At 32.9% G+C, this 27583-nt stretch overlaps 2 protein-coding genes and 1 long non-coding RNA gene across 4 annotated transcripts; 1 reads left to right on the forward strand and 2 right to left on the reverse strand.

Annotated features, from left to right (window-relative positions):
- The first annotated feature begins 3406 nt into the window (after positions 1-3406).
- On the forward strand, positions 3407-3850 carry LOC104644742 (uncharacterized). Its single transcript, XR_738596.4, has 2 exons — positions 3407-3516; positions 3639-3850. It is a non-coding gene; the product is annotated as an uncharacterized lncRNA (long non-coding RNA).
- A 6096-nt stretch (positions 3851-9946) lies between these two features.
- Positions 9947-11271, reverse strand: LOC138339615 (uncharacterized). Its single transcript, XM_069291451.1, has one exon. It carries the CDS (start codon positions 11159-11161, stop codon positions 10529-10531), a length of 633 nt encoding a protein of 210 aa, XP_069147552.1. The 5' UTR covers positions 11162-11271; the 3' UTR covers positions 9947-10528.
- A 2129-nt stretch (positions 11272-13400) lies between these two features.
- On the reverse strand, positions 13401-20820 carry LOC101258618 (COP9 signalosome complex subunit 2). 2 transcript variants are annotated; one of them, XM_004250838.5, is made up of 12 exons: positions 20625-20820; positions 20439-20531; positions 18224-18302; positions 17083-17323; positions 16908-16982; positions 16690-16824; positions 15797-15984; positions 14890-14958; positions 14653-14743; positions 14426-14560; positions 13817-13929; positions 13401-13728 (listed from the first exon to the last, which is right to left on the reverse strand). In XM_004250838.5, exons 1-12 carry the CDS (start codon positions 20632-20634, stop codon positions 13638-13640), a joined length of 1320 nt encoding a protein of 439 aa, XP_004250886.2. In that variant the 5' UTR covers positions 20635-20820; the 3' UTR covers positions 13401-13637. The 2 variants fall into 2 exon arrangements, with proteins under 2 accessions (XP_004250886.2, XP_010313229.2); XM_010314927.4 differs by having other exon boundaries at positions 20439-20525; positions 20625-20784.
- Between the last annotated feature and the right edge of the window lie 6763 nt (positions 20821-27583).

Here is a 27583-nt window from a genome sequence, read left to right on the forward strand (position 1 = left end):
TTACTACTTCTTAATCAAATCTACAAATAAAATTAGAGATAATTTCAGAGAACTCCCTCCAGGTTTCGTTTTGTAACACTCACCTCCCTTGTGGTTTACAACGTCTACCTCCCATATTTTTATTTTCTTGTAAACATTCTTTAAATCTATTTAAAATAAATATAAATCAATTTAGATTTGATAATTTTACCCTTATATATGCAAGTATATATCTAATGTTCAAAGATTTATCTCTATTCGTTGGATCATGTGTCTTTTTTGCTGGTGAAAATGTTTAATTAGAACAAAATCTTATTGTTCTTATCGAATTTCTCTCTTGAGGAGTTAATTTTTATCTTCTATTTGAAGAAATTGTTACTGGAAAATGATGGGTTATTGTAGGAGAAAAATCTACGTGAACTGATAAAGGTGAAATGAATGTGAAGAATTAATATTTGGTGAAAATGGTGAGTCTGCTTGAATGAAGACTTTGATCTTTGTTTGATAAAATACATGTATTTATGTTGATTTATTTTTAAAATATTTGTTAAATAAGTTGTTTTTATATAATATTTATTAATATGAAGAAATTAATATAAAAAGGGTAAAATTATCAAATCTAAATTAAATTATATTTATTTTAAATAGATTTAGAGAATGATGACAAGTAAATGAAAATAAGGGAGGTAGACATAATATCGTAAAATCACAAGGAAAATCACTGTTATAGAGCGAAATCAGGTCTCTGAAATTATCCAATAAAATTATCTTTATAGTATTTATTATGTTTTTGAAGAAAAAAATATAAATATCTAAATAGAAATATTAACCTAATTGTTTTGAGTTTGGACTCTCTTTAATTTTAAATTTTAATATTATTTTATATTTTTAATCAATTTTTATTGGCCCACGGGCCGGTCCTACCTATATTTCTCAAGCCCCACAATCAACAGGCTTATTCAGGTCGGGCTAAAAAATCATTTTCTTAAATGACCTCCAAAAATCTAGTCTAGACCTATTAAATCCCGGGTTAGGATAAACCAATCCAACGGGCCTAGCTCATATTGACGGCTCTACTTAAGAATTTCTTCAGACCATCAAAAACTCATGTTGGTGTAAGAAAACCAGTGGCTATATATCATTCTAGGTTGAAATATTACATATATTTGTTACTAACTATAAAACATACACAAATATATATCAAATTCATATCAGCTTCATGTCAAAATATATACAAAGAGTATATCAATTTCATACCAATGTTATACACAACATTATATATTAAAATTGTTATTTGATACAACTATGAATAGTGAGAACAAGCACAAAGTATACCAAATTCATGTCAGCTTCATGTCAAATATATACACATAGTATATCAATTTCATAACTATTATTTGATATCAATTATAAAAAATGAGAACGTACATAAAGGTATGTGAATCATACCAAATATATACACATATTATATCAATTTCATATCAATTCAATTAAAATTGTGAATATAGATAGATAAATAGACAAAAAGATTTTTTTTTATTGAATATGGAGATATGGTGAAGAAATATTGTTAATGATGGGGAAAGAGAAGAATTACTAATGTTTGGGGTTGGGTTGGGGGGGGGGGGGGAGGCACATTCTGCAATATAAAATTATGTCTTGTTTGTTTTCATTAAGATTAAGATGTCTGAATCAAGATGCGCGTCTGAATGATTAAGATCTTGTATCTAAATATGAACACTTAGTGGTTATATATAAAAGGGATAATTGTATATAATAGCAAACTAATAACCTAAAATAAATGGAGTAGCTACGGTTTGATTTAATTGTGCTCCATAGCATACGTTAGACAAAGTTTGTCAGTCGCCTCTCTCTCAAAAATCTCGCTCGCCACTCTCCCGTTCTCGCTCGCCACTCTCCCTCTGCTCGCCTCTCTCGCTTTATACACAAAAGTGTATGAATTATGTTTCTGTTTTGTATAAAGCGAGAGAAAATTGTATATACACATGCAAAAACATATATCTTCGTGCTAAACACTTAATTATACAATTTACTAACATTTTACTTCAATTCAATTGTAGACAAATGCAAATATTATACAAATATTGCAGCGAAAAAGGCCAATGAATTATACAATTGCGAATTATACAATTGCAGTGAAATGCAATTTTCTCTCGCTTTATACAACAAAAGTGTATATATTGTGTTTCTATTTTTGTATAAAGTGAGAGAAAACATATATCTTCTTCCTATACACTTATAATTATGCAATATACATACATTTTACTTCAATTCAATTGTATGCAAAGCAAATTTTATACAAATATTGCAGTGAAATAGGCAGCAAATTATACAATTGTGCATTATACAATTGTAGTGAAATAGGATAGCGAATTATACAATTGCAGCGAAATAGGCCAGCAAATTATGCAATTTAGGCCAGCGAATTATACAGTTGTATATGTATAGCGAATTATACAGTTTTATGTTTGATATGGGGCGCAATTATGCAAACTTTGCTATAGCATACAAATATGATTTTTTTGTTTGCTATATGTGAAAGTTGCCCTATATATAAACTAATGGTTAGAAAACAATGTAGTCATTTGATTTCAAAAAATACATATTTATGATTGTTTGCGCATTAGTCAAATAAAAATTTACAATAAATTTTATCATATTTTGATAAACAAGCCGCAAGAACAAAAACTAAACGTTTTAAAAAAATAATTAGGATAATTAATAAAGTTAAAGAATGAGAGTTTTGAACTTTTTTTTGAAGAAAAAAATATAGAGCATATTTTTTTTTTGTTGAAATAAAAGTATCTTTAAAAGGTTTTGAATAATAATAAGACTGTCACTGTTTTGATTCATTACTCTTTCAAAATCATTACCAGATTTTTTTTCAGTAAAAAAATAAATGCACATAATTATTAACATCTGAACCATTTAGATTCAGACTTCCATTAAGTGAAAATAAATGAGGTCTTAGATTCCTTAAAGATAACAATTGGTTATTACAAAAGGAAGACATGACTTTCTTTTTTACTTTTTCCTTTATCATTTATTATGCCGAGTTGCTGACATTTAATAATTTCTTCATAAATTAAAATTTATAATTGTATAAATTAATACAAATATGTTAAGACGTGTAATTAATGCTTTATTTAATAATTTCTGAATAAATTAAAATTAATAATTATATAAATTAATACAAATTTGTTAAGACTGTTATTAATGCTTTATTAGTAGTAACTAATAAATAGTAAATTTAAAGATGTAATATTAACTCTTAATTAAATATGTGGTGTGATTTTCTTATTCTTAATATTATTATTATTAAATTACTGATTTATTTGGACTAAAGTAAATTATTACACATCTTCCTTTAGGCACTATATAAGTTTCTAAAGTGCATCAACAATTCATACATTCATATCATATAAAAGTTCAATACGGAAGAAAACATGAAGAGTTTCATCATGCTTTTTCTTTTTGCTGTGACAATTTTTTTCACTTTGTTTGACCATTCACTAGGTACATTTTTTCCTTCAACGCATATGAAATTATTTTATCTACAATCTGAAAATATTTATTTTCATCATTTATCTTTTTAATCATATAGTTTGATGTGTACTCTTTTCATTATTTTGTATCAGGTGATGATCCTAAATTTTGTCCAGGAACTTTCACAGTTAATGACGTATGTGCTAATATTAGTTGTGGATATCAAGCTGTATTTCATTGGCCAGCAAGTAAAATGCCTCATAGTTGTGTTTGTACTGCTTCGGGAAGCAATCAAAGTCTTTGTACTTGTCAAATTGTTTGTGATGCAAAATAATGTAATAAAAGTGCTTATTATTGATGTTGATTCAGTAATTGTATGTATCGATTGAATGATTGAGAATAAATAATAACATATAATATGAAAAACGTTAAAAATTGAGAAACCAAAATAGCATCTAAAAGCTACATTATAATTTGGGTGAGAATATATATATTTATGTATTTACAAAAATAGCAAAAGAAGTACATGCAGCGCCAGCTCAACAGGATTGGGGGCCTAAAGCAGAACTTAAGAGAGAGGTGTTGACACCTAATTTTGACCTAACATTTCAGAATTATATGCTTTTGAATAAATTTATCAATAGTTATTTTTATTTTTCAAAATCTTAAGATTTTATTAGTTTATTTTGATTATATTAATAGTTTTTTATCATAGTTAGTTGAATATGTTGAAAATGTTGCCTCTATTTGATTTAATCATAATTCTTTCTTGAATTGCATCCATTTTACATGACATTGGTTTTATTTTGTTAATATTTATTTTAATATTTTAAACAAAATCTAAGAATATATATATATATATATTAATACACATATATTTTATTAATCATTGACTTTGGTCCACGATCTTGAGCTCACGGTTTGAACTCATTATATTATATAAATGAAATTTATTTTCTATATAAATATTATTTAACCACAAAAAGTAGTAGGGATTATTTTTTCTAAATTTGTGATGGGCAAAACCCTAAAACCTCTCTTCCATTTTAGTTGTCTTCTCCCTTAGCTTTGAGCTACAACAGAAACAACCAAAACCACTTGATGGCCCTTCCAATGAAGCCCCTTTTTCCCTCTTTTTTTTTTTTTTATCTATCTCTATCTACTCTGGCTTTGAGCTTCGGTGAGCTCGTGAGAAACCAACCACACAATCACCATGTGTTTTTACAGGTATCCAGAGTTGCTTCTCAAAGAAGCTCCAACAGACATTCAAATTATATTTTTATATATATTGTTATTGTTAGGTAAACATTATGTCGTTTCTCATATGATGACTTCATTTTATTCTTTGTCTATATTGCATGTTTACTTTAATTGTATATTATTTGTCTCCTCCTCAATTTGTAAAAACGAATTCAGTTGGACCCATATTTGTGAATTTTAAAGGGTGTTATTTTTCTAAAATTGGGTAGCGACTCCTTATTTATGTTCTTCTTCTATTCTAAAAATAATGTCATTTGAGGCTTGTATCTTTCTTTTGATTCAATTGTACTACTTTAAAGGCTTATACACGTTACAAACCAGGTTTTAGGGATTTTATTAAGTTGAATTAGTTATCCGCACTTATGAGATTTTTAGATTTTAATATCTCTTACTTCCGCATAGCTTGTGATATTTGGATTTTAAGCTGACTTGTCTTGATGGGATAAGATGAATATCATCACATCTATTTTTCTGGTCGTGACATTTCAACATATCCTTCCTACTCAATACTTCCATGCACTGGACCCGAAAGTGCTTTACTTCCCCTAGTGGTAATTACCATACACTAACCATCTTTCCACGGGTTCTGAATAGTATCACTAGGTAGGTACCATTCTCCCTCTGATTCAATTCACTATTTTTTCAGATTTTTCACTTTTTATTCAAATAAGTCAAATCCATGTAGGTTTTAAAGTTTGCAACCATTAGAAATCAATTAATACGAATAGTAAATGAGGTATAGAATCACAATGCATAGTTCATTCTGTTAAAACCCTTTAGGTCAAATCGTCATGAATTTCAAAATACTCGTTGTAGGGTTAAGAAATTCATGATAATTGGAGAAAAAAATAAGATCAAATTCATTAAATAAGAATTTACTTATAAAAGGTAGAGACAATCACAAACTTTGATTTCAAAGACCAATGAAAACTATTATTCATAAACTCGTTCAACAGTATTGCGTACTTTGTTAAAAAAAATACATGGAATGAGGAGTACTCATCGAGTGCTAACCGAAACTACTGCAACATCACTATCCAAGAATTTGAGTATATATACGACATCATAAAAGGATGCAACACATAGAAAACTATGCCTCAAAACGTTTAATGTATTGAGTGTTGTCAATCTGTGTTTGAAAAAACAAAATTATTGATTCTGATAAAATTTTGCAGAAACACAAAGTAACCAAAGTTTACTGAATCTGTACGAAATATGAACAAAATTAATTCAGAAAAAACTAAAATCTGTAACGTACCAAAATTTGGAAAAAATTTGAACAGAAAAAGATCAAGTCCACTGAATTCATAGTGTTCCTTTAAGAAAATTATTCCCCTCTAGTACTCAAGGTTTGATTTGGAATATGTCCTCTCAGGATAAAATGATCTCAATCACCGGCGTGTAGATACCAAAGACTCTGGTGTCAGCGAACCACTCAATAACAGTAAAGTACACAAAAACATTTTTGTGCAGAAGAACAAGAAGAAATAAGAAAAATTTGTAAGGAAATATTCTGAGGAATGAATGGTATTTATAGGCAAGAGGAACAACTTCCGAAAGGTTGCAACCCTTTCAGAATCTACAGGACCATTAATGAAAGTTTTCAACCTTTCAAACGGTCCAAGCTGTTCCTAAAAGTTGCAACCTTTCAGAATAGACATTTCCAAGCGGTGGAAGATTCAAATAAAATCGAGAAAGGTTTCAATAAAACATTTTGGCCATTTAATTTAATTTAATTAATTAATTAAAACAAACTTTGTCAAAAAAAATAACCTCTCAATCATTTTTCAAAGTCGAAGCCATAGCCGAGCGAGCGACAACGACGACGCGAGGGAGTCCCTCTTTCCAATTATTTTAACAATTAATAGGAGTGTTTCTATATTTAAACTCTCATATTTTTCTTTCCATCACCGAGAGGGACAAATGCCTTTTCACTAAAGTATAAAAAGACTTTTAAAGTATCCAACTATTCAAGTTCCTCTATTTTCATCTTCCCTCCATTTTCCATTAATTCTTGCTACATACCCAACAATCCCCCACATTAATGGGGAATGATCATAACATAGGAATGCATGGAAAAATGTTTACTTTACATGCAAGGATTAATTGCATCTGGATAAGTAGGTTTCCCATTGGACATTCCATAGTAAACTTATGTCAGATATACTCGGTCAACTGATAGATGAGATAACTTTGAACGTTGAGCTTTGGTGTATACCTAGACAACTATATGTCACACAATTAACCCTTTACTATTTATGGTTCTTACGTTGTGTTCGTTTAAGTCATGAACACCTCGTGATTTCATGAGTGTATAGAGAACATGCTTTTGACATAAAATTCTCTTTGAAGTGGCTTACACTTCATAGTCACATAAATGATTTCTAATCGTATCATCTCATAGATAAACTATTTGGTCAAATCTGTCAAACTTAGCAAATCATTAAAAACTTTTAGCTTTATTAACTCATTAACAAGCCTTAAAGTCTTAATCTTGTTCTTGAATATTGTCTTCATCGTGAGAATGAATTGAGTTAATTGACAATGTCGAATCTTCAGCCACAACTTTGTTTTTCTCCTTGAATCTAGCTCTTGGGATTTCCAGTCTGCTAGATAGATTTACCGTCATGCTGACTTGTCCTAAATCATTGACCCATTTCCTTAGATGATCATTCAACTGTCTCTCTCACTAGGCCTTTCGTTAGTGGATCTGACACATTATCGCTTGACTTCACATAGTCAATTGTGATAATTCCAATAGAGAGCAGTTGCCTTATGGTGTTATGTCTTCGTCGTATTTGACGAGACTTAGCGTTGTACATGACGCTCCCTGCCCTACCTATTGCTGCTTGACTATCGCAATGTATGCAAATAGGTCCCACAGGTTTGGGCCAAAATAGAATATCCTTTGGGAAATTCCGAAGCCATTCAACTTTTCACCAAACTTATCTAAAACAATAAACTCGGATTCCATTGTGAAGCGAGCGATACATGTCTGTTTGGACGATTTCCAAGAGACTGCTCCTCCACCAAGTGTAAACACATAAATACTTGTGGATTTTACTTCATTTGACCCGATGATCCAATTTGCATCACTATATCCTTAAATCATAGCAGGATATTTATTATAATGCAAATCATAGTGCTGTGTATGTTTCAAATACCCCAACACACGTTTCATTTTCATCCAGTGAGTTTGATTCGGATTACTAGTGAACCTACTCAGTTTGCTAATAGCACATACTATATCTGGTCGCATACAATTGATAATATACATCAAACTTCCTAACACTCGGCATATTCCAATTGAGAGTCACTTTCACCTGCATTCTTCTGAAAGGCAAATCATAAATCAATTGGAGTTTTAATAACATTGAAATTCAAGTACTTGAACTTATCCAATACTCTTTCAATATAATGAGATAGAGATAATGCTAGTCCCTGAGGAGTAATCCCGATCCCTAAGATCAAATCACCAATTCCTAAGTCCTTCATATCGAACTTGCTGGACAGCATGTGCTTAGTAGCATTTATATCGTCAATATCTTTACTCATTATTAACATGTCATCAACATACAGACAAACAATGAATTCATAATTCGAAATATTTATTTATATAAACACACTTGTCACATTCGTTAATCTTCCATTTGCCAACATTTTTTGGTCAAATTTAGCATGTCATTGCTTGGGTGCTTGCTTGAGCCTATAAAGCTACTTCACAAGTCTACACATTTTTTCTTCTTTACCATGAACTACAAACCCTTCAGGTTGTTCCATGTAAATTTCTTCCTCCAACTCGCCATTTAAGAAGGTTGTCTTTACATCCATTTCCTGGATTTTAAGATCATACACTGGCGCTAGTGCTGTTAACATCCTATTTGATGTTATCCTTGTTACTGGAAAGTATGTGTCAAAGTAGTCTAGACCTTCTCTTTGTCTATATCCTTTGACTACAAGTCTAGACTTATATTTGTCAATAGTTTCATTAGCTTTCATTTTTCTTTTAAAGACCCACTTTGATCCTAAAGGTTTATTTCTTGGAGGAAGATCAGTAAATTCCCAAGTATGATTACTTAAAATTGATTAGATCTTACTATTGACAGCTTCTTTTTAATAAGTTGACTCAGACGAAGACATAACTACTTTAAATATTTGAGGCTCATTATCAAGAAACAATGCCACAAAATCTGGTCCAAAAGAAGTGGGGTTTTATTGGCGAGTGCTACGCCTAGGATCCTCACTAGGTAGTGTATTTTTCATTTATTGTTCTCGTGGTCGTTTAAGTCTTTCACTTGTCGACTCACATTCAGTTTTATACGGATAAATGTGTTCAAAGAACTCTGTGTTACCTGATTCAATTATCGTATTAACATGAATCTCAGAATCTTCAGATTTGTGATCCAAAAACTGGAAGGCCTTGTTGTTTACAACGTATCCAATAAATACACGATTCACCATCTTGGGTCCAATTTTCACCCTTTTGGGTAAAGGAACCTATGCTTTGGCTAGGCACCCCCACACTTAGAAATATTATTAGTTAGGTTTCCTTCCTTTCCACAACTCATATGGAATTAATTGTGTTTTGTTAGGTGATACCCTATTGAGTATCTTATTAGCCGTAAGGATGACTTCCCCTCTCCTAAAGGTTTCGCGTTGAACCAAAATTGATCATCAAGACATTCATCATTTCCTTTAATGTTTTGTTCTTTCGTTCTGCCAAACCATTTAACTGCGGTGTATATGCTGCAGTAGTTTGATGAATAATACCATATCCCAAACAAATCTCTCCAAAAGGAGATTCGTATTCTCTACCCCTATCACTTCGAATCATTTTTATCTTTAGATTCAATTGATTTTTTACTTCATTTTTGTATTGCTTAAATGCATTAATTGCTTCATCCTTACTAATATACATAATAAAATCGAGTGCAATCGTCAATAAAATTTATAAAATACTTTTTCCCACCACGAGATGGTGTCAACTTCATATCACATATATCTGTGTAAATTAAGTCTAAAGGTTTTCAATTTTTTTTAAACAGACTTATAAGGATGTTTAACAAACACACTTTCCACACAAATTTTGCATTTTGGTTTGTCGCATTTAAAATCATGCAATACTTCTAAAGTAACCAATTTTCGCAGGGCTTTGTAATTTACATGTCCCAAACGGGCATGCCATAAATAATTTGACTCCAATAAGTAAACTAAAGCAGAATCCTTATAAATACTGTCAACAACCCTTTCATTTAGTTTGAAAAGGCCCTCGTCGGCCTTTCCTATGAACATCTCATTTTTCCTTATTACAACTTTATCACTAACTAGGACACATTTAAACCCGTTCTTAACAAGTAGTGCAGCAGAAACTAAATTCTTCGTAATAGTAAGGACGTGCATAATACTGTTCAAAGTTAACACCTTGTTGGATGTCATTTTTAACATTACTTTTCTAGTTCCTGCAATCCTTGTTGTTGCTCTGTTTTCTATGAACAAATCTTCACGTACTCAGCAAGAGTGTACGTTGCAAAGGATTCTTTCACAGAGCAAATATGTCGAGTGACACCTGAGTCGAGAAACCACTCCTTGGGATTTCTAACTAAGTTACACTCCGAGATCATTGCACACAAGTCATCTGCATCTTCCATCTCTTCCACAATGTTTGCTTGACTGTTGCGTTTGTCTTTGTCTTTGTCCTTTCTTGGAGCACGAAAGTCAAAAGACCTATGGCCAGCCTTACCACAATTGTAACAGTTGCTTTTGAATTTCTTCTTGGCCTGTTCTAACTTCTGCCCGTTGGACTTCTTTCTCTTTTTTTCTTTGGTAGGGCTTCTTCAACAATATGAACTCCAATGATTGTTGAACTCTTACGAGACTTCTTTTCGGAGTTTTTGTTATCTTCCTCAATCTTGAGCCGAATCAAAAGATCTTTAAGCTTTATTTCCTTACGCTTGTGCTTTAGATAATTCTTGAAATCGTTCCACGAAGGAGACAGCTTCTTGATCATTGCAGACACTTGAAAAGCTTCATTTACTATCATATCTTCAGCAATCAAATAATAGAGAATAAGTTGAAGTTCATGCACTTGTGATCCAACAGTTTTACTATCTACCATTTTATAGTCTAAAAACTTTGCGATCACAAACTTTTTCAAGCATGCATCTTTTGTCTTATATTTCTTCTCAAGTGCATCCCACAACTCTTTTGAAGTTGTCATTGCACTATAAACATTATATAAGTCATCCATTAAAGCACTCAAAATGTAGCATTTACATAGGAAGTCTGTCTGTTTCCACACTTCAATAATCATGAATTTTTCTCTGTCTGGCATATCAATAGCAGGCATTGGAGTTTCTTTGCTGGTAAATTTCTGCAGACCAAGAGTGGTAAGCCAAAAAATACCCGTTGTTATCATCCTTTGAATCTCATACTAGTAAATTTACCGATTTATCTGCTTGTGGTACAACAGTTCGGGTTGGTGCAACAACAACTACTGTAACATTGTTGTTTGTCATTTCTGATAAACAAAAGTCGATATTGTCTTAGTAAGTAACAATTTATAAATGCAGACTTCAAGGAGTATAAATCACGGAGATTTTTGTCTCCATCAGAAACACAGATTAATATAAAATAAATAATTTCCTTAAGATTGTGTGTTTGAAAAATCAGAATTACTGATTCTGACAAAATTTTACAGTAACATGAAGTAACCAAAGTTTACTGAATCAGTACAAAATATGAACATAAATTAATTTAGAAAAAACTAAAATCTGTAACGTACCAGAATCTGGAAAATCTTTGAACAAAAAAAAAATTAAGTTTACTGAATTCACAGTGTCCCCTTAAAGAAATTATTCCCCTCTAATATCCGAGGTTTGATTTGGAATATGTCCTCCCAGGATAAAATGATATCAATCACCAGCGTGTACAAGAAATTTTTGTGCAGAAGAAGAAGAAGAAATCAGAAAAATTCGTAAGGAAAAGTTCTGATGAATGATATTTATAGGCAAGAGGAATAGGTTCTGAAAGGTTGCAATCCTTTCAAAATCCACACAACCATTAATGAAAGTTTGCAACCTTTCAAACAGTCCTGAACAGACATTTCCAAACGGTGAGAAATTCAAATAAGAAACAGAAAAGATATAAATAAAACGGGTTGCCCAGATCCGAGTCGGGTTATTTAACTAAAAAATTGAAATGTTTCGGTTAATCTCAACTAAATTGAAAATATTTCTGTTATTCTCTCGATTGATCATTTCCAAAAGCCAAAGCCAAAGCCAAGTCGAGCGACGATGGCACAAGGGGATCCCTCTTTCCAACCCTTTTAACAATTAATAGGAGTGTTTCTATGTTTAAATTCCCCTATTTTTTCTTTCCACCACCGATGAGGGACAAATGCCTTTTCACTAAAGCATAAAAAAACTTTTCAAGTACCCAACTATTCAAGTTCTCTCTTTGCATCTTCCCTCCATTTTTCATTAATTCTTGCTATATACCCAACATTGAATAAGTAAGGGGCACTAGCATAGCTGTAAAAATGGCATAACAAGGATAGTGAAATAAGGTTCCCAAAATCATATAACTAGTGAAAGAACGGAAGAGAAAGCAATAAGAGTTCTTGTCTAAATACCATTCACAATCTTCTTTTAAAAGCATATATAGAGATGAGTCTATTTCAATAGTCTTGCATAATCATAGTTGTAAAGTGAATTAAATAAAGTTAAGAGCATATCGTAAAAAAGTAATTGACTCTCAAAATTCCATCTATATCATATAAATTGAAATAAAAAAATAACATATATTATTAGCAAACTACGTAAAAAATATAATAAATCACAATAATTAACTATTTAAAATACTTAAAATTAATATAAACATTTGATTGACTCTTCTAAATATATTTTTTCTACATAAATTGAAATAACATAGTCACATAGATTCTTATATCTGGTTTATGTTAACAAGGGTCAATTTATTGCTTAGAACGCAACAGATCAAGGAGTAAGAGCATAAAAATGTATTAGCGGTATAACCAATGAATTGTACACCAAATGAATTAAAACAAGGTTGAAGGTGGTCTGGTTTTCGGTTAGAGTTACGTAAGTTATTAGTAATGTTAAATTTAATTATAAAGGTATTAATTATGTAAATTTAGTTACTAGGATTTAATTATTATTATATTAGTTATTCTATCAACTTTTTACATAAATTATAATAATATATGAATTATCTTTCATTAACATGTATTTAGTTATATGGAAAGAAAAGACCTGAACTAGATATTGTATTAGCCATGTTACTATACTGAAGAGAAAAGAGTGGAGTCATACGGATGGCAATGGGGCGAGTCGGTTTAAGGCTAGGGGCGGGTTAGATGTGGGACTGGTTGAAGTGTTATTTTTTGAACTTAATGCGGGTATATGTCATTTCATATGTGTTCAAACTTAATTTTAACTTTTTACACGTTATAGAATGATAGAACATTATTTATTAAGACAATTTCATGAAAATTACTAAAATATTTAAAATAATAAATGTAATTTGTTTAATAAAAAATAATACAATTTCTTGCACGTTTCCAGTTGACCTCTAGAAAGATAAAAATTTAAGTTACTATCCTATTAAATTAATAAATTTTAATGTAAAAAAATGAGTTTATTTTTATGAATTTTATTTTTAGTATAAAAAATAACTAGAGAAAAAATATTAAAAAGTTGTGCTGATGAGATGGACAAAGTTATCTCAGCGTGTTGTTTCTGTCACAGTATGCTTGCTACTTAAGCAGGGAGGAGAAATATAGAATTTTGTACAAAAATCTACATGTTGAACAGAGGAGCTAAAAATGAGTCCATAATATAATCACATTCAGCTTTTTTCATGCCCAGGTAATATCAACATACTCTGTTGCCAACAGTTCGGTACAAAGACCTAAGTTGTGTGTTCCATTTGTCGATGGCAGCGTATTTCTTCATTCCTTTAGATCTGCATGAATAAAAGTAGGAAAAATAAATTAGAAGTGATGTCAGCCAAAAACAGCGAAATTATCACAATGTCGAGTTCAGGGTTTCACCTATCTCCACATTCTAGCAACCGGTTCACTTGATCAATGTGCCCATTGATACGGTTGTCCAAGATGAGTGAGACCAACAACTCCTCGACGTCTTTTTCTGGCACATTAAGCTCCTGCATGTTATTAATTAATAGAAACCAATTAGGAAGTCTATTACTTATGAGAACCATGGAGAATATGTCTGGATATTATCTGGATGTTCCAAATTCAAATGTTATATGGTATGCACTGTTCCAATTATGAAGTGATATGCACCGTTATGCCATCTATAAAACAGTTTATTGATAGAAAGCACATGATTTGTGGGTTAACCACACATTGTTCTGGAAATAAAAATCTGGTATTTAAGTCCAGGGTAGAGGGAAGGGCCCATTATCCACAGAGCTTGAATGATGCATAACTAGCCCTTGGAAAATCTTGGTTATAAAAAAGGAGTTTATCTCGGTTTTAGATAACGAGTTAATTGATAAACTAACACCTTGTTCAGTCCTTCCACACACACCCATCCCAAATCACTGTCTTAAGATTGAGAAGCTAAGAGCAATATTAGGGGAAGAAACTCCTGTAATACTCCATAACAAGATAGCAAACTTTAACAAGCCTATTTACCTTGGAAATGAAGGGAATCCGGATTCTTGTGTAAGGCTTAATGATCTTCAGCAGCACTTGGGTTCTGACATTTCTTAAAAGATCTTCAATGTAATTTCTGATGAAGGGATCATCCATTATTGTTCTTCTATTACTCTGAAAAACATCAAGGAAATCATATTCAGAATGACAGTCAATAGTAACTATGAATTGGAGGACTTGTAGTAGCAATATTTTGATAGTTGCACCTTAAGAATTTTCTCAAACTCTAAGATCTCATTTCGTTGATATGCTGCTATAAGGTTAGTCATTGCCAGTATCTCAGGGTCATTTTTGTACCTGAAAAGTATAAAACACAGTACCAACACCAATGCAATTAAGTTGATGCGTATTACTTGGTCCAGTGACTCTAACCACAAAACTGATAAGAGTACGTGTCCTAATCTCTTTATTAAGAAAATTATTAGAACTCTTAAACTGCTCACGGTTTTGCTTCTTGGCCATCAAAAGGGTTAACCTCAGACTCCATCAGCATATTTGCCAGAACCAAGTACCTGTAAGATGGAACCAAGTGACCACAATATCAGGCAGACCAATGTTTCTTCTGCGGCGTGCAAGAGAGAGAAATGAAGGTGAATCAGCAAGAGAATTGCCTAGGAACCATTAACAACTAAAGTGAAAAGAGATAAATATTATGTTAACATGCAGCTAAGAAATTCTGAGACACACCCCCTTAAACAGTGTTGAATGAGTTGGCAGATTTAGTCATAATCTGCTCCACCATTGAGCTAAGCTTTTGGGGTGTCAGTAAGGCCTAATATCTAATTTAACATGTTAAAGAATGACAAAAAGTCCCACATTGGCGGTTAATGAAATGGGTGGACTCCTTATAAGGTTTGGGCAATCCTCCTCCCTTTGAGCTAGCTTTTGGGGTGTGAGTTATGCCTAAGACCTAATTTCACATGGTATCAAAGCATGGTGGGGTGTTAAAGAATGACAAAAGTCCCACATCGATGGTTAATGAGATGGGTGGACTCCTTAAAAAGCTTGGGCAATCCTCCTCCCTTTGAGCTAGCTTTTGGGGTGTGAGTTAGGCCTGAGACCTTATTTCACAAACAGAAAATGTCAACGAAATCTCATATGAAGCTGTACTTAGAATGCATTCAAGTGCCTGCGTCTAAGCAGCAACAGCGATGACCTTACACATTTTTCTTTTAAATATCATCTACATGAGACTTAGTAAAATACCATGTAGATTGATCTAGTAACTTTTGCAGTGTACAAGATGTTATTACTTTCCAACTGTACTCTTCCCATCTGTTCTACCCCAGAAGAAAATGCCAAAATAAGGAAGAAGGCAAACAAAACAAACTCAATGAACCGCTCACATACTTTAGACACTGGATGCGCCTCTGATTCCCAGCTTCATCATAGTTCTTGAAAGCTTCAAAGAAGTCCGTAGCTGCCTCTGCCCACTGCCGCTCTGCCATATGCATTTTTCCTCCACATTCACGAATTATTCCCATTATTCTTGGGTGAGGGATTGCTGACTTGACTGAAAGTGCTTTAGTGTATAGTTCCTGAAGATAAAATACATGGTTTTTTCAAGAATCTCAGTAAGCAGCAATTAGTGATGGAGAGAGCACCAATTCAAGGACATGTAAGTATGTCTTTCCAGCATCTATGGATCCTTCTTAATGAATAAATTAGATCAAACAGATCTTCAAGACATATTCAGAATCAAAATAAAAAATGACTAAATAAAGAACAATGGTATACCAAAAGATAAAAGGAAAGAAATAAGCTTGAAGCTTCTGGGAGAAGATCAAAATCTCCAATAAGACTTGGAACTCCATGTTCACGGATGCTTTAATGGGATAGAACTATAGGCGGGAGTTCATCTTTGGATATTAGGGTATTAATTAGCCCTCTACACATAATGATACTTACCCTCTATATAAAATTATATAAATCTTGGAAGTCTCACATCTTTTGTGGAAGTTTGATCAGCTTTTTTTTTACTTTCGACACAGATCATTCACTACCTTCTAAGATTATGTTTAACAACTTAAGGTTTCGTAGTCGGAAAAGATTTAGAAAAGGGAGTAACTTAAAAGTAAAACATGGAACTAGGGAGTAACTGGGAATGGTAAACAACATCTGAACCTGGCATTAAAAATAGAGATGATTTATTTGGTCATATCAGCTGCAAAGATTGACCTGACCTAATGGTGCACAAAACCCAGTATGATATCAAACAAACAGGAGAAAAGCTAATAACATACCTTCAGTTTTTTGTTATTTTTTGTCTCCGTGTACATTTGGATCTCTATTGCATATACCTCCAACAATTGTGTACCTTTCTTCTGGTCATCAGTACCATCTTCTTTTTGACAAGATTTGTGGAGTTCTTTCAAAATCTAATTGAACGCTCAAGTTATTGGTAGGAAAACTTATACATTGATACTACAACAACATATGCTAATCTGAAAAAGAATAATACCTTATTCATTCGTCCATACTCCCCAATGTCAAACCATATTTTGCAAAGTTTTAGATTTGTCTTGAACCACAACCTCTGTGAAAAGAAGGTGACCATGAGGCCCTTGACAAGAACATGAACTCTAGAACCTTCAAAGCCAGCCTACTATACCCTCAAGAAGGAATATTGTTCTGACCTCGTTTTTTGCCTCTTCAAGGGCTTTCAATGTTGTTTGGTAGAACTCTTGTAGGAGATCAAAGTTCTGACTAGCTGATCCTGAGACGAAATCCATGATATTGTTTATACACTTTTCACTATAATTTCTTGTCACAGCTGACTTGATGTAGGTTAGCATTTCTCTGTAAGCGTCCATCATTCCCTTGTACTTCCCTAGCTTATAGTAAAGCTTAACAGTTTGCTTTAAGGCTTTAAATCCCCTAAAAACAATAAGAACAGTTGGTAAGTGCCACAGACAGCGTATTTCAGAGAATTTTAAAACTTGCAAGAGACCTTTACTTACAAAGCATCAAATTACATAAAAGAAGAAGCAAAGGTGTAAAATAGCACCACAACTTTTAGCAATACAATTACGAAGTTTTCTAAGAAGCATCAAATCACATGAACAAGAAGCAAATTTGGGAAATAGTAAGACGCCTTTTGGATTACAATTATAACGTGTGCACAAGTATTCTCAGTGATTAATATCAAGTTACCAAATTCACGAAACAACATAAAAAGCGAAAAAAAAAAAAACCAAACATATCAGATCTGACAATGAACTAGAGGTCTCAACCTAAGTGCTCAGAGCAAAAGTTTCTGAAATTTTTTAAATTTCACACATGTAAACCAAATAGGAGCAAGAGACCCAAAGGGAGAAATCTGAAAAATATTTCCAGTTCTTGTCAAACAATTATCTGCACTTGGAAGGTCAACATTTTTCTCCACAGGCTTGTAAGAATGATAAAAGTTAAATAAACTATCAGGATCTTCTCCCACATGCCCATACAAGCATTTACATAATGAAGAAAATACAATCTATCTCAACTTGCAGTTTCTCATAATTCATCATCAGCTTGTTTCTTAGGCTGTAATTGCATGTCAATTAATACAAGGTTGTAGTAGTTTACTTGAGACATAAAATTAACTGCAATGAGAACATGCAGTTCTTAATGACCCTGAACTTCGTATGGACATATCTATCACATCAGTCTCTGGCCTCACAAATCTCACAAATACACAGCCATCTATTCTCTTTATAAAACAAACACAAAGGGAGTTAGCTGATCAGTTTAACAACTACCATACTGCACAAATTTTTATTACTTTCAATTTCTTACCAATCAGCCTTCTCAGGTTCCATACGAACTACTTCAGCAAAACCCTCAAGTGCTGCCTCTGGGTCTGTTTCAGCCAAGCCTATGAATGACATAATCACGGAATATTAGTAGGAAAACATGTCCAAAGAGAGGAAAAAAAGATAAGAGATATTAGTCCAAGATAAGTAGTTTAAGATGCATATATAGATTATCCACATAGTTGTGTTAAAGTCAACACCCTTTTTTTTATAACAAAGAAATTCCCGAGAAGCAGCTGCGATTCGAAGCTCAGTAGATAAAGTCAATGCCATTACATAGGATATCACATGACTTATAACTATCTTATATCCAGGGAGTACTATTGTTTTGACAACTGAGAAATTCCCAAGGATCAGCTGTTGCACGGTTTGGAACTCGGTAGATAAAATCAACACCATTACATAGCACATAGCATAATCTATTACTCCCTTACAACCAAGGATTTCTTTACAGGAGTATCTGTTGCTGCTACTGGTACAGTTTGCTTTTTCAGATTATTTAATATCTGGGTAACTTCTACGTTTGCAAGTTCTTCCCTCGCAACTGTCATCACATTCATACAAAATCATTGGGAAATAATTGTATTATACAAAAGATCTGTTTCACATAGAGCATCACACTTCATAGGCGTCTCCACAGAAAAAGACAGGGGAGTCAAGTGAGAGAAACATCACTGCTACAATCTTCACTTTCTCTAACATTGTTTAGAACCAAAGAAAATAGAAAATCATGGCAACTGTAAACCAACTTGGCTCTAATAGACAACCTTATGACCGACTTGGCTCTAATAGACAACCTTATGACCGACTTGACTCTAATAGATAAAATTATGGCTTTCCCTAACCTTGCTGTGACAAAATTCAACCATTACAATCCTAGAACTTATATAGGATAAGGGATGGATTCTCCTTTTCCAACCTTCCAACACTAAATAAATCTATGGAAGCCTTTCCCTGAGAACAAAATCACGAGGGATAAAATTCCAGAGGACAAAGAGCAGACTTGCCTTTTCTCTTTGATAATTAACTTCCCAAACTTATGTCCTATAAATTAAAGCACTACTCCCATACGTAACTCAATGATACAGGTGATTAAAACAAACCATCAAAAGAAAGTTAAAAGAAGAAAATTAACTATAAGGACCCTGCAATGTCTAAAATATACTGAGCTAATATGCCTTCTTTCCTACTCCTTGAAGTTCCTTTTACAAATGAACATAATTAGCGGCCTAGATTTCTCCTCTATATGTCCAGGTTTCACTCCTAAAAGTGCAGAAAAAACATTGAATTTGAAGCCATATCATGCAGCCGATAACTACCTTATTTCAGAATCCAGACATAATAGATTGACCAAATCAAATGCCCCTTTAAGGGTGTTACGCTTTCACGAAAAAGAAGGGACCAATGCGTTCCTTAAATTTCAACCCAATATTCACCTCTGTTAATACAGTTTACAGGTAAACTCAACAATGCAGAGTCACCGCGATTGCTCGTCTTGTAGCAGACCACAATATTTTGTTCTGTCACCTTGGAAATGATAATAAGCAATTTGGTGCTCTCCCAAAAGTGTGGCCAAGACCCAAAGTGATCAATGAAGTGTGTTGAGAACCATGAGCCAACGGTTATCCCAAAAACAAAAAGAAGGAAGTTGGAGCATTATGTTCGAAATACAAAACTCTAAATTTCACAATCCAAATTATATTATTCTCTTTAACAATTTAGTATTAAGTTTTTCCCTAATTCAAATCAAAAGAAAATATTGACTTAATCACCTTTCTTAGTAATTTCCAATTTCAGGTCCTCCCAATTTTCTCAAGCAACAACTGCTCTTTCTTAACAGATCTTCCTTAAAGTACTTTCCTCTATAATCTAACAAATTAGCCAAGTTAACAAACAAAGACCTCTTTACTGTTTCCCAACTGAAACAATCAAAATAACATCTAACATAGTAATCAAACTTAAATTAACACATACTAAACTATAAACATTCACATACATGATGCATATTCAATACCTTAATTGTTTTCCTCAGGTTAATGTGTGAAAATTTTAATGCAAATTTAGTTTGTTCGCAAAAGTTTTTTCCGAAGAGAAGTAACTAACGCAGCTGATTTTTTTGTAATCCAAGTAGAGGAAGTAAAATCAAAACAAAAGCATAAAATTTATCAGCATAATTACAACATTCAAAATTTGAAAACCTTTGGAGTTGTAGTATTGGTTCTCAATATCAACATCCTGCTCTTCAGGTTCCTCCTCTGAATACTCGAATCCATAGTCCTCCATATCTGCATCTTCAAACAAAAAAATTTGAAAATACACTTACATTAACATTCACAAAATCAGATTAACACAAAAAAAATAGCTAGTTAGAAAGAGTAAATTACCAGAGCCCATGGCTGATTAGAGAAGACTCGAAAACGAAGATTAATGGAGGAGATTTTTGAGCTGTGGATGAAGTGAAGAGAGAGTAGTGGGTTTTCTCTTTGGAATACTATAATAGAGTTGAATTTAAAGGATCGGGTTAGATTATGGGTGCAAAGGATCATTTACCCCAACTTTTGTTGCCCGTATTTAAGGGTCGTTTGGTAGTTAGTAAAAGTTAAGAGTAGATATTAGTAATGCATACGCTTGTTACGCAAGTATTAGTTATATGAGTTTTAGAATAATCAAATTAAATATAATATTAATTTATGTCAAATTTTTGTACGTATTTATTAAAAATAGCTTAATTATGCTTTATAGTTATAGTTTGCAAATTACGATTCATAGCTATATGTTACAGAGAGGAGAGTGGTGAGTGAGATTGAGAAAGGGAGGATAGAGGTGAAGGAGAGATGGTAGAGAAGGGTGAATTGTATATATGTATATCGATAAGATAATTGTATTTATGTAATTACTATGTATATGTATCAGTGATTGTATTTGTATAACGGCATATAATTTGAATTTGTATACAATTAAACCAAGTTAAAACATTTGCATTTGTATATTTTGTCTCTCTCTCGCTTAATACAACCACAAACTATATATTGTATTTGTATAATTTGTGTTTGTATAAAATTAGAGAGAGAAAAGAAAAAGAGAACTGACAGGAGAACATTTGTATTTGTATAATTATAAGTATATATGACGAAATGATATGTATTTATATTTGTATATCTAGTCTATCTCGCTTTATACAGATACAAACACAAATTATACATTTGCATTTGTATAATTTGTGTTGATATAAAGTGTGTGAGATTGACAGAAAAGAATTGAGAGAGAGACTGGGAAGGAAAAGGATAGAGGCGAAAGAGAGATGACTGAAAAAGAAGTGAGAGGCGAGCAAAATTCCAGAAAGGCAAAAAAGAATAAACATAGAAGCAAACAAGAGAAATGAGGAAAATCTTAAGAGACATACCATGGTGGAAACCAAAAAATATTAAGGATTAATGAAAAATCAAAACACAACATATTGTTCTTAATCAATCATTAACACAATTAACAAATATATATTAGAATATGAAAATCACTGTTTTGTTGATGAACCCATTGTGTGATATTCGAACACGGTGACAAAGGATTGAAAATGTGTCAAATTTACACAAATGAAAATAAGGAAATTGTTTATACGTATTTCATGGTTGGTCAAAATAATTGTTATTAGATATTGTATAGATAACTCAATCTTATAGGTGGGGTCTGAAAAGAGTAAAGCGTATACAAAACTTACTATGAATAAATAGAGATATTGTTGAATTATTTTGTTTTCTATTATATACTCCACCAAACGATTACTATGACTATGAGACTATAATAATCTTTCTATCTACTCAAGGCATGAGTAAGTTTTGTGTACGCTTTACTTTTTCCCGACCCTATATACAACATTGAGTTAATCCATATCATATTTGATTAAATAATTATTTTTACCAACCATCAAATATATTTAATAATTTTCCTAATTATAATTTGTCCAAATTTAACACAAATTCACCCTTTTGTCACCTTGTTTTGAATGTCACGTTAGGGATTCAAACAAAAGAGTGATTAACAATTCTAATATACATTTGTGAGTTGTGTTAACGATTTCAAGCACAAGTTGTTGTGTTTTAATTGTCATCAATCCTTAATTTTCTTATTTCCACCTTGGTATGTCTCCTAGGTTTTCCTCATCTTGTTTGCTTCAATATCTTTTATCTTTGATTATTGAAATTTGTCAAGTTTGTTTTAGTATGTCTGGTGACAATCATTTATTGTGTTTTCTATGTAGTAGTAACTCTTATTTCAGTTATTAAGACACCTTACACACACCTAAATTGCTTCCATAAAATATATGAAAGTAAAGATAAGAAAATATAATTCCATAAAATATAAGAAAGTAAACATAAGAAAATATAATTCATGGAATATACAGACTCCATTCCGAATGCCAATAAGACCACTTCCTCAATCCTGAGCATCATTTAACTCAAGAGCCTTGCGGCACAGGAAGTAAAAATAAGAAAAAAATAAAGGGGATTAATGCTTACTATATACCGATTAAATATGGTTTTATCTTGTATATACAAATATTAACATGTTCGGAGGTTGGGGAGAGTAGGATGTATGCAAGCCTTATATTTATTTTGGGAGGCTGAGAGTGCTTTCAATAGGCCTTCAGTTCAAGAAAAGGTAGATCGAGAGGAAGTGAAAAAAAATCATGAAAAAATACTATAGAAATTTGACCTTGTATATACAATATAATTTTCTTTAGGAAAGTGATTCAGATTGTAACAAGAGGCCACTAGTTCAGAAAGATACCAAAACAACCCACTGCTACTTATTAACCTTTTATCCTAATTTTTCTCTCCACAACTTTCTCTATAAAGTCATGTCTTCGATATGTTAAATTGTATCATGACATGTCTAGTTACCTCTTCTCAATACTTCTTCTGTCTACCTGAGCCACTCCTAAAATCTTCCTTAGCCAGCCTCTCACACATCCACACTAAGGCATCCAAACATCTTCTTTTCACATGTCCTAATCATTTTAGTCTTGCTTCCTAGCTCTTACTCTCACCTTGTCATGGATATCCACATTTATAACCTTATCTCTATTAGTATTATATCCACTCATCAATTTATAAAAAATAGTTATTTTCTTCAATTTATTTGTAATTTTTTTTATATTTAAACACATAACCTTCAATAATTAATTCTTGAAAATTACTTTCTCGGTTCACTTATATTTGTCATGTTTTGCTTTATGAGAGTCAATTTGACTAATTTGCAAAGCTAAATTGAATTAGATTAATTCAATATTTCAAACTTTGATGTTCAAAAACTATATAAATAATACTATAAGTTGCAATCTTTGTCATATCGTATAAGAGTCTAAATTATCCTTAAAGTATTGAAATTTACACAAAAATACCCCTCGTTTACCTTTTGACCTCAAAATACTATTGGGGTTAATTGTGGTCATCAACAGAGTGGTGGTTCTATGAGTGGAACAAACAATTGAAAAATGGTTCTGATACACAGTCCATTCACAAGAGTGAAAATGATATAGCCTGCTTTCTCCTATCAGTGATGCATAAGACTTGTGTGTCCTTGGGTAATATAAGTTTTAATTAATTACCTTTACAACCAATTAGATAATGTCATGTAATAAATGAAATTATTAATCAGATAGACTAAGTAGTCTGTTTGCGAAAAATGGTATTATAGGTTCCTAAAGGTTAACCCCAAGGGCATTTTGATGCCAAAAGATAAGTGAAGGGTATGTTTGTACCAATTCTAATACTTTAAGGATATTTTACATCCATCTCCGTTCTCATATTAATATGACCAAAAGTACATCTTAAGATATTTGCCAAGTGCATACAGTTTGACTTTCGAAAAATGAAGCGTCCTATGAAAGAAACTTACCTGGAAAGGACAACAAAACATATAACCTCATTCAACAACAAGTAAAAGTAAATCGAGGGAATACTATGTAACCCCCCGTATTCTAGAAAATCAAAAGTGCAGAATCTCAGATGTTGCAGGTGCCACCTACGGACGGTAGGATGACCTACGACCCATAGGTCGTCCATGGTTGGCCACCTGCAGCCCCTCCTCAGAAACCAAGAAAAAATCTTTTAAGGGTCATCCCACGGCCGGATCTATGAACCGCAGGCAGACCACAGGTCGTGTTCCTGGTCCGTGGATGAAGACCCCAAAACCCCTCCTCTGAAGTCGATCGACGGACTGACAGGACGGGCCATCAGTCAATTGATGGTATGTCGGTCAGGCTCGTTGGTTTGCCCTGATAGATTTTAAGTCAAGGTCGTGTTAGTCTTTTCCCTATGTGTTGGACACCTAAACTATGTCGTTTAACCCCTAAATTATGTCATGTTGGTCAATTTTAATCTAGTAACTTCATTAAAACTTACCACGTTTTCCCAAAAATTGATCAAAACCAGGAAAAAGAGAAGAAACAGTCGACCAAACCCTCTCCAAGAACACAAGAAGTTTCCCACTTTTCCAGCCCCAAAATTGAAAGATTTCTCTCTGGAATTCATCTCCAGGTATGTGAGATTTCACTAGTGGGTTTCTTTCATCCACAATGTCCCTAGAATTTAGTTAGATTATTGATTCCCTTCAATATTCTTAGACCTAGGGTTTTAGAACTTCATATTATTGTTGTGATTTAGATGCTAGATAAATTTCTAATCAAAATATTACGTTTTTGTAACTATGTTGCTTAATTCTTGCATGAAATTTAGAATCCTAGTTGTGTAGATTTGTTTAGTTCATGAATTACACTTGCTATGACAGTTAATACAGATATACATGCATCAGTTTACAAATGTTTCATTATCATTACTTAATGTTACATTTTCAGTTAGCACGTCAGAATCTTGAACAATCAGTTTTACATTCAATTATATTGTATTATATACATTCTGGTTTTGAGTAGGCTTAATACTGAGTAGACTAGGGTTAGTCACCCTCATAGTCCAACAACTACGTGCCCCTGTAGGTTAAGTCCCCTCTGTGGGCATCAAATCTAAATTAATTTATATTTATTTAAATAGGTTTAAAGAATGGTTACAAGAAATGAAAATAAGGGAGGTAGACGTAATATCGTAAACCACAGGGAAGGTGAGTGTTATATAGAGTGAAGCCTGGAGGGATGTCTCTGAAATTATCTCTATTTATTAAGTTTTTTTCAAGTAAAAGTATAAATATATAAATAAAAATATTAGCCTAATTATTTTGAATTTGGACTTTCTTTAATTTTAAATTTTACTATTACATTATATTTTTTAATTAATTATTATTAGCCCACGGGCCGGCCCTACCTATATTTCTCAAGCCCATCAAATCAGCAGGTTTATTCAGGCCGGGCTAAAAAACCATTCTTTTAAATGGGCTTCAAAAATATTAGCCCAACTCTATTAAATCCTGGGTTAGGCCAGGCCGACTCAACGGGCCTAACCCATATTGACGGCTCTACTTGTACGTACGGGTTTATAAGTATAGCGTACATTTAAAAATATGTGAACCAAAGATGTATGTGATGAAATGATGTGGCCCCAGGAGGGTTAAGTATGAGTGTGAAACACACTAAAAGGCCAAGTGCATTGGCATATGACGAAATGAACATTAACGTAAAAGGGTGAGTAATTATGAAAAACTAATATGCTAAAGTTAATGAATATGGTAACTATATGATAAGAGGCTTATATGAAAGACGAGATCAATCTCAAATGAACCTAAGTAAATGTTACAAAAAAAAGTCGTACTCACCTATGAGAGTGTAAAATTAATAAAGAGACCAATCTCTAAGAAACACTTTAATGAAAGTATTGAGATTAATGCAAACTTAATATCAATGATGAGATGAGAAATCATATAATGAGCAATGATGCACTCATGCTAGAAGCCAACTTCTATTATATGTGAGGTGAATGTAATGGAACTTTATACGGAAAACCGATAGGCTAACTATGAGTTGTGATTCCTTCTTTCGGGAAGGCAGAGGTTCATGTAAATCTCATGAGCTGAGACTGTCCGTTTAGGTGGGTATGGGTCTCTCCTTATATCTCCTAGTCTTTGAACCTATGCAGCCAACATAGGGTTCTAGCAGGGTTCATTTCCCTATACATGCTAGCATATTTTGGTTTCACTTTGACCGGTGAATTTCACCTCTTTTCGGTGTGAGGTATACACTGGATTTCGTGGAGCTCACATGACCTATGTCGGTCAAAGTTAAAGTTTCTAAAGAAATAATGAGGTCAACCTCAAGTAATGTACACAGTGAAATGAATGATACCAAAGGTGTTTGGATAGGATAATCAAGAGGTGAACTAGACTCAAGTAATGACACTAGGTCATTCTTGGTCATTGCACAGTGAACCCGATGAAAGTCTTAAACAAAATCCTAGGTATATGAATGAATGAAAATGAAGTACGTATGAATGAATGAAGCAGACTCTGTGTTTGCTAAAGAAGGCTCCCAAGTTGATGTCCCATATGTTGAGCCCTTAGTTGGGAAGTCCTAATGCAAAGACTGTGATTCCAAGGTCTTATGGTATAGAATGGATGATATATGATATATGTGTGTACTATATGAAATATGTTATGTGTTGTGTGTAATATGAAAAGAATGATAATGCATGTTACTCTCATAGCATGACTTTCCTAATCTGATTTGGCAAGTTCAACTGACTTGGCTTTCCATAATTCATATCCTTAGGATTGAGCTATTCTTAATGATGCATGTCCTTTCTGTGTACTTGCATACACCCATACTTAGTACAAGTGTGTACTAATCCCAAACAATCTTCTACTTTTAGGTGCAGGTGCAGGTGGACGCTAGAGCGTACGAGACTATGTTGACACTATCCGGACGTAGAACATTCATTCAGACTAGGTAGACCCTCATGCTTTCGAGGATGCTTATCTTTTATATTCTAGCTTAGATGTAGGCATGAGCTAGTGGAGGATATTCCACTAGCGTTTCTTTCTTACTTATTTCAGACGTTGTATTGGTGCCATTTTGGCAACTTTATAATTATGCAGTTATGAACTATTTCCTTCATTTGAATATCTCATTATTAGATAGTTGTTGTGAACTGATGTGATATGATGCAATTCTTACTATGATGTCTATGTATACTTCGAAGCAACAAAAGTTTTAAAATTTTCGCTAAAATTAACCTATACGATATAATGATGACGTATGTAGGCTTGTTGCGACCTCCGAGAGGTCAACGACACTGGTTTCGGATAGGGTCAAGATCCCGGTCGTGACAATGTTACACCTAGGGTATTCTTTGGATCGTGACACAATCACCTCAAGAGTGTACGTTCAGGATTTTAGCATATT

The sequence above is a fragment of the Solanum lycopersicum genome, chromosome 11 (assembly GCF_036512215.1).
Source record: "Solanum lycopersicum chromosome 11, SLM_r2.1".
NCBI classification, from domain to species: Eukaryota; Viridiplantae; Streptophyta; class Magnoliopsida; order Solanales; family Solanaceae; genus Solanum; species Solanum lycopersicum.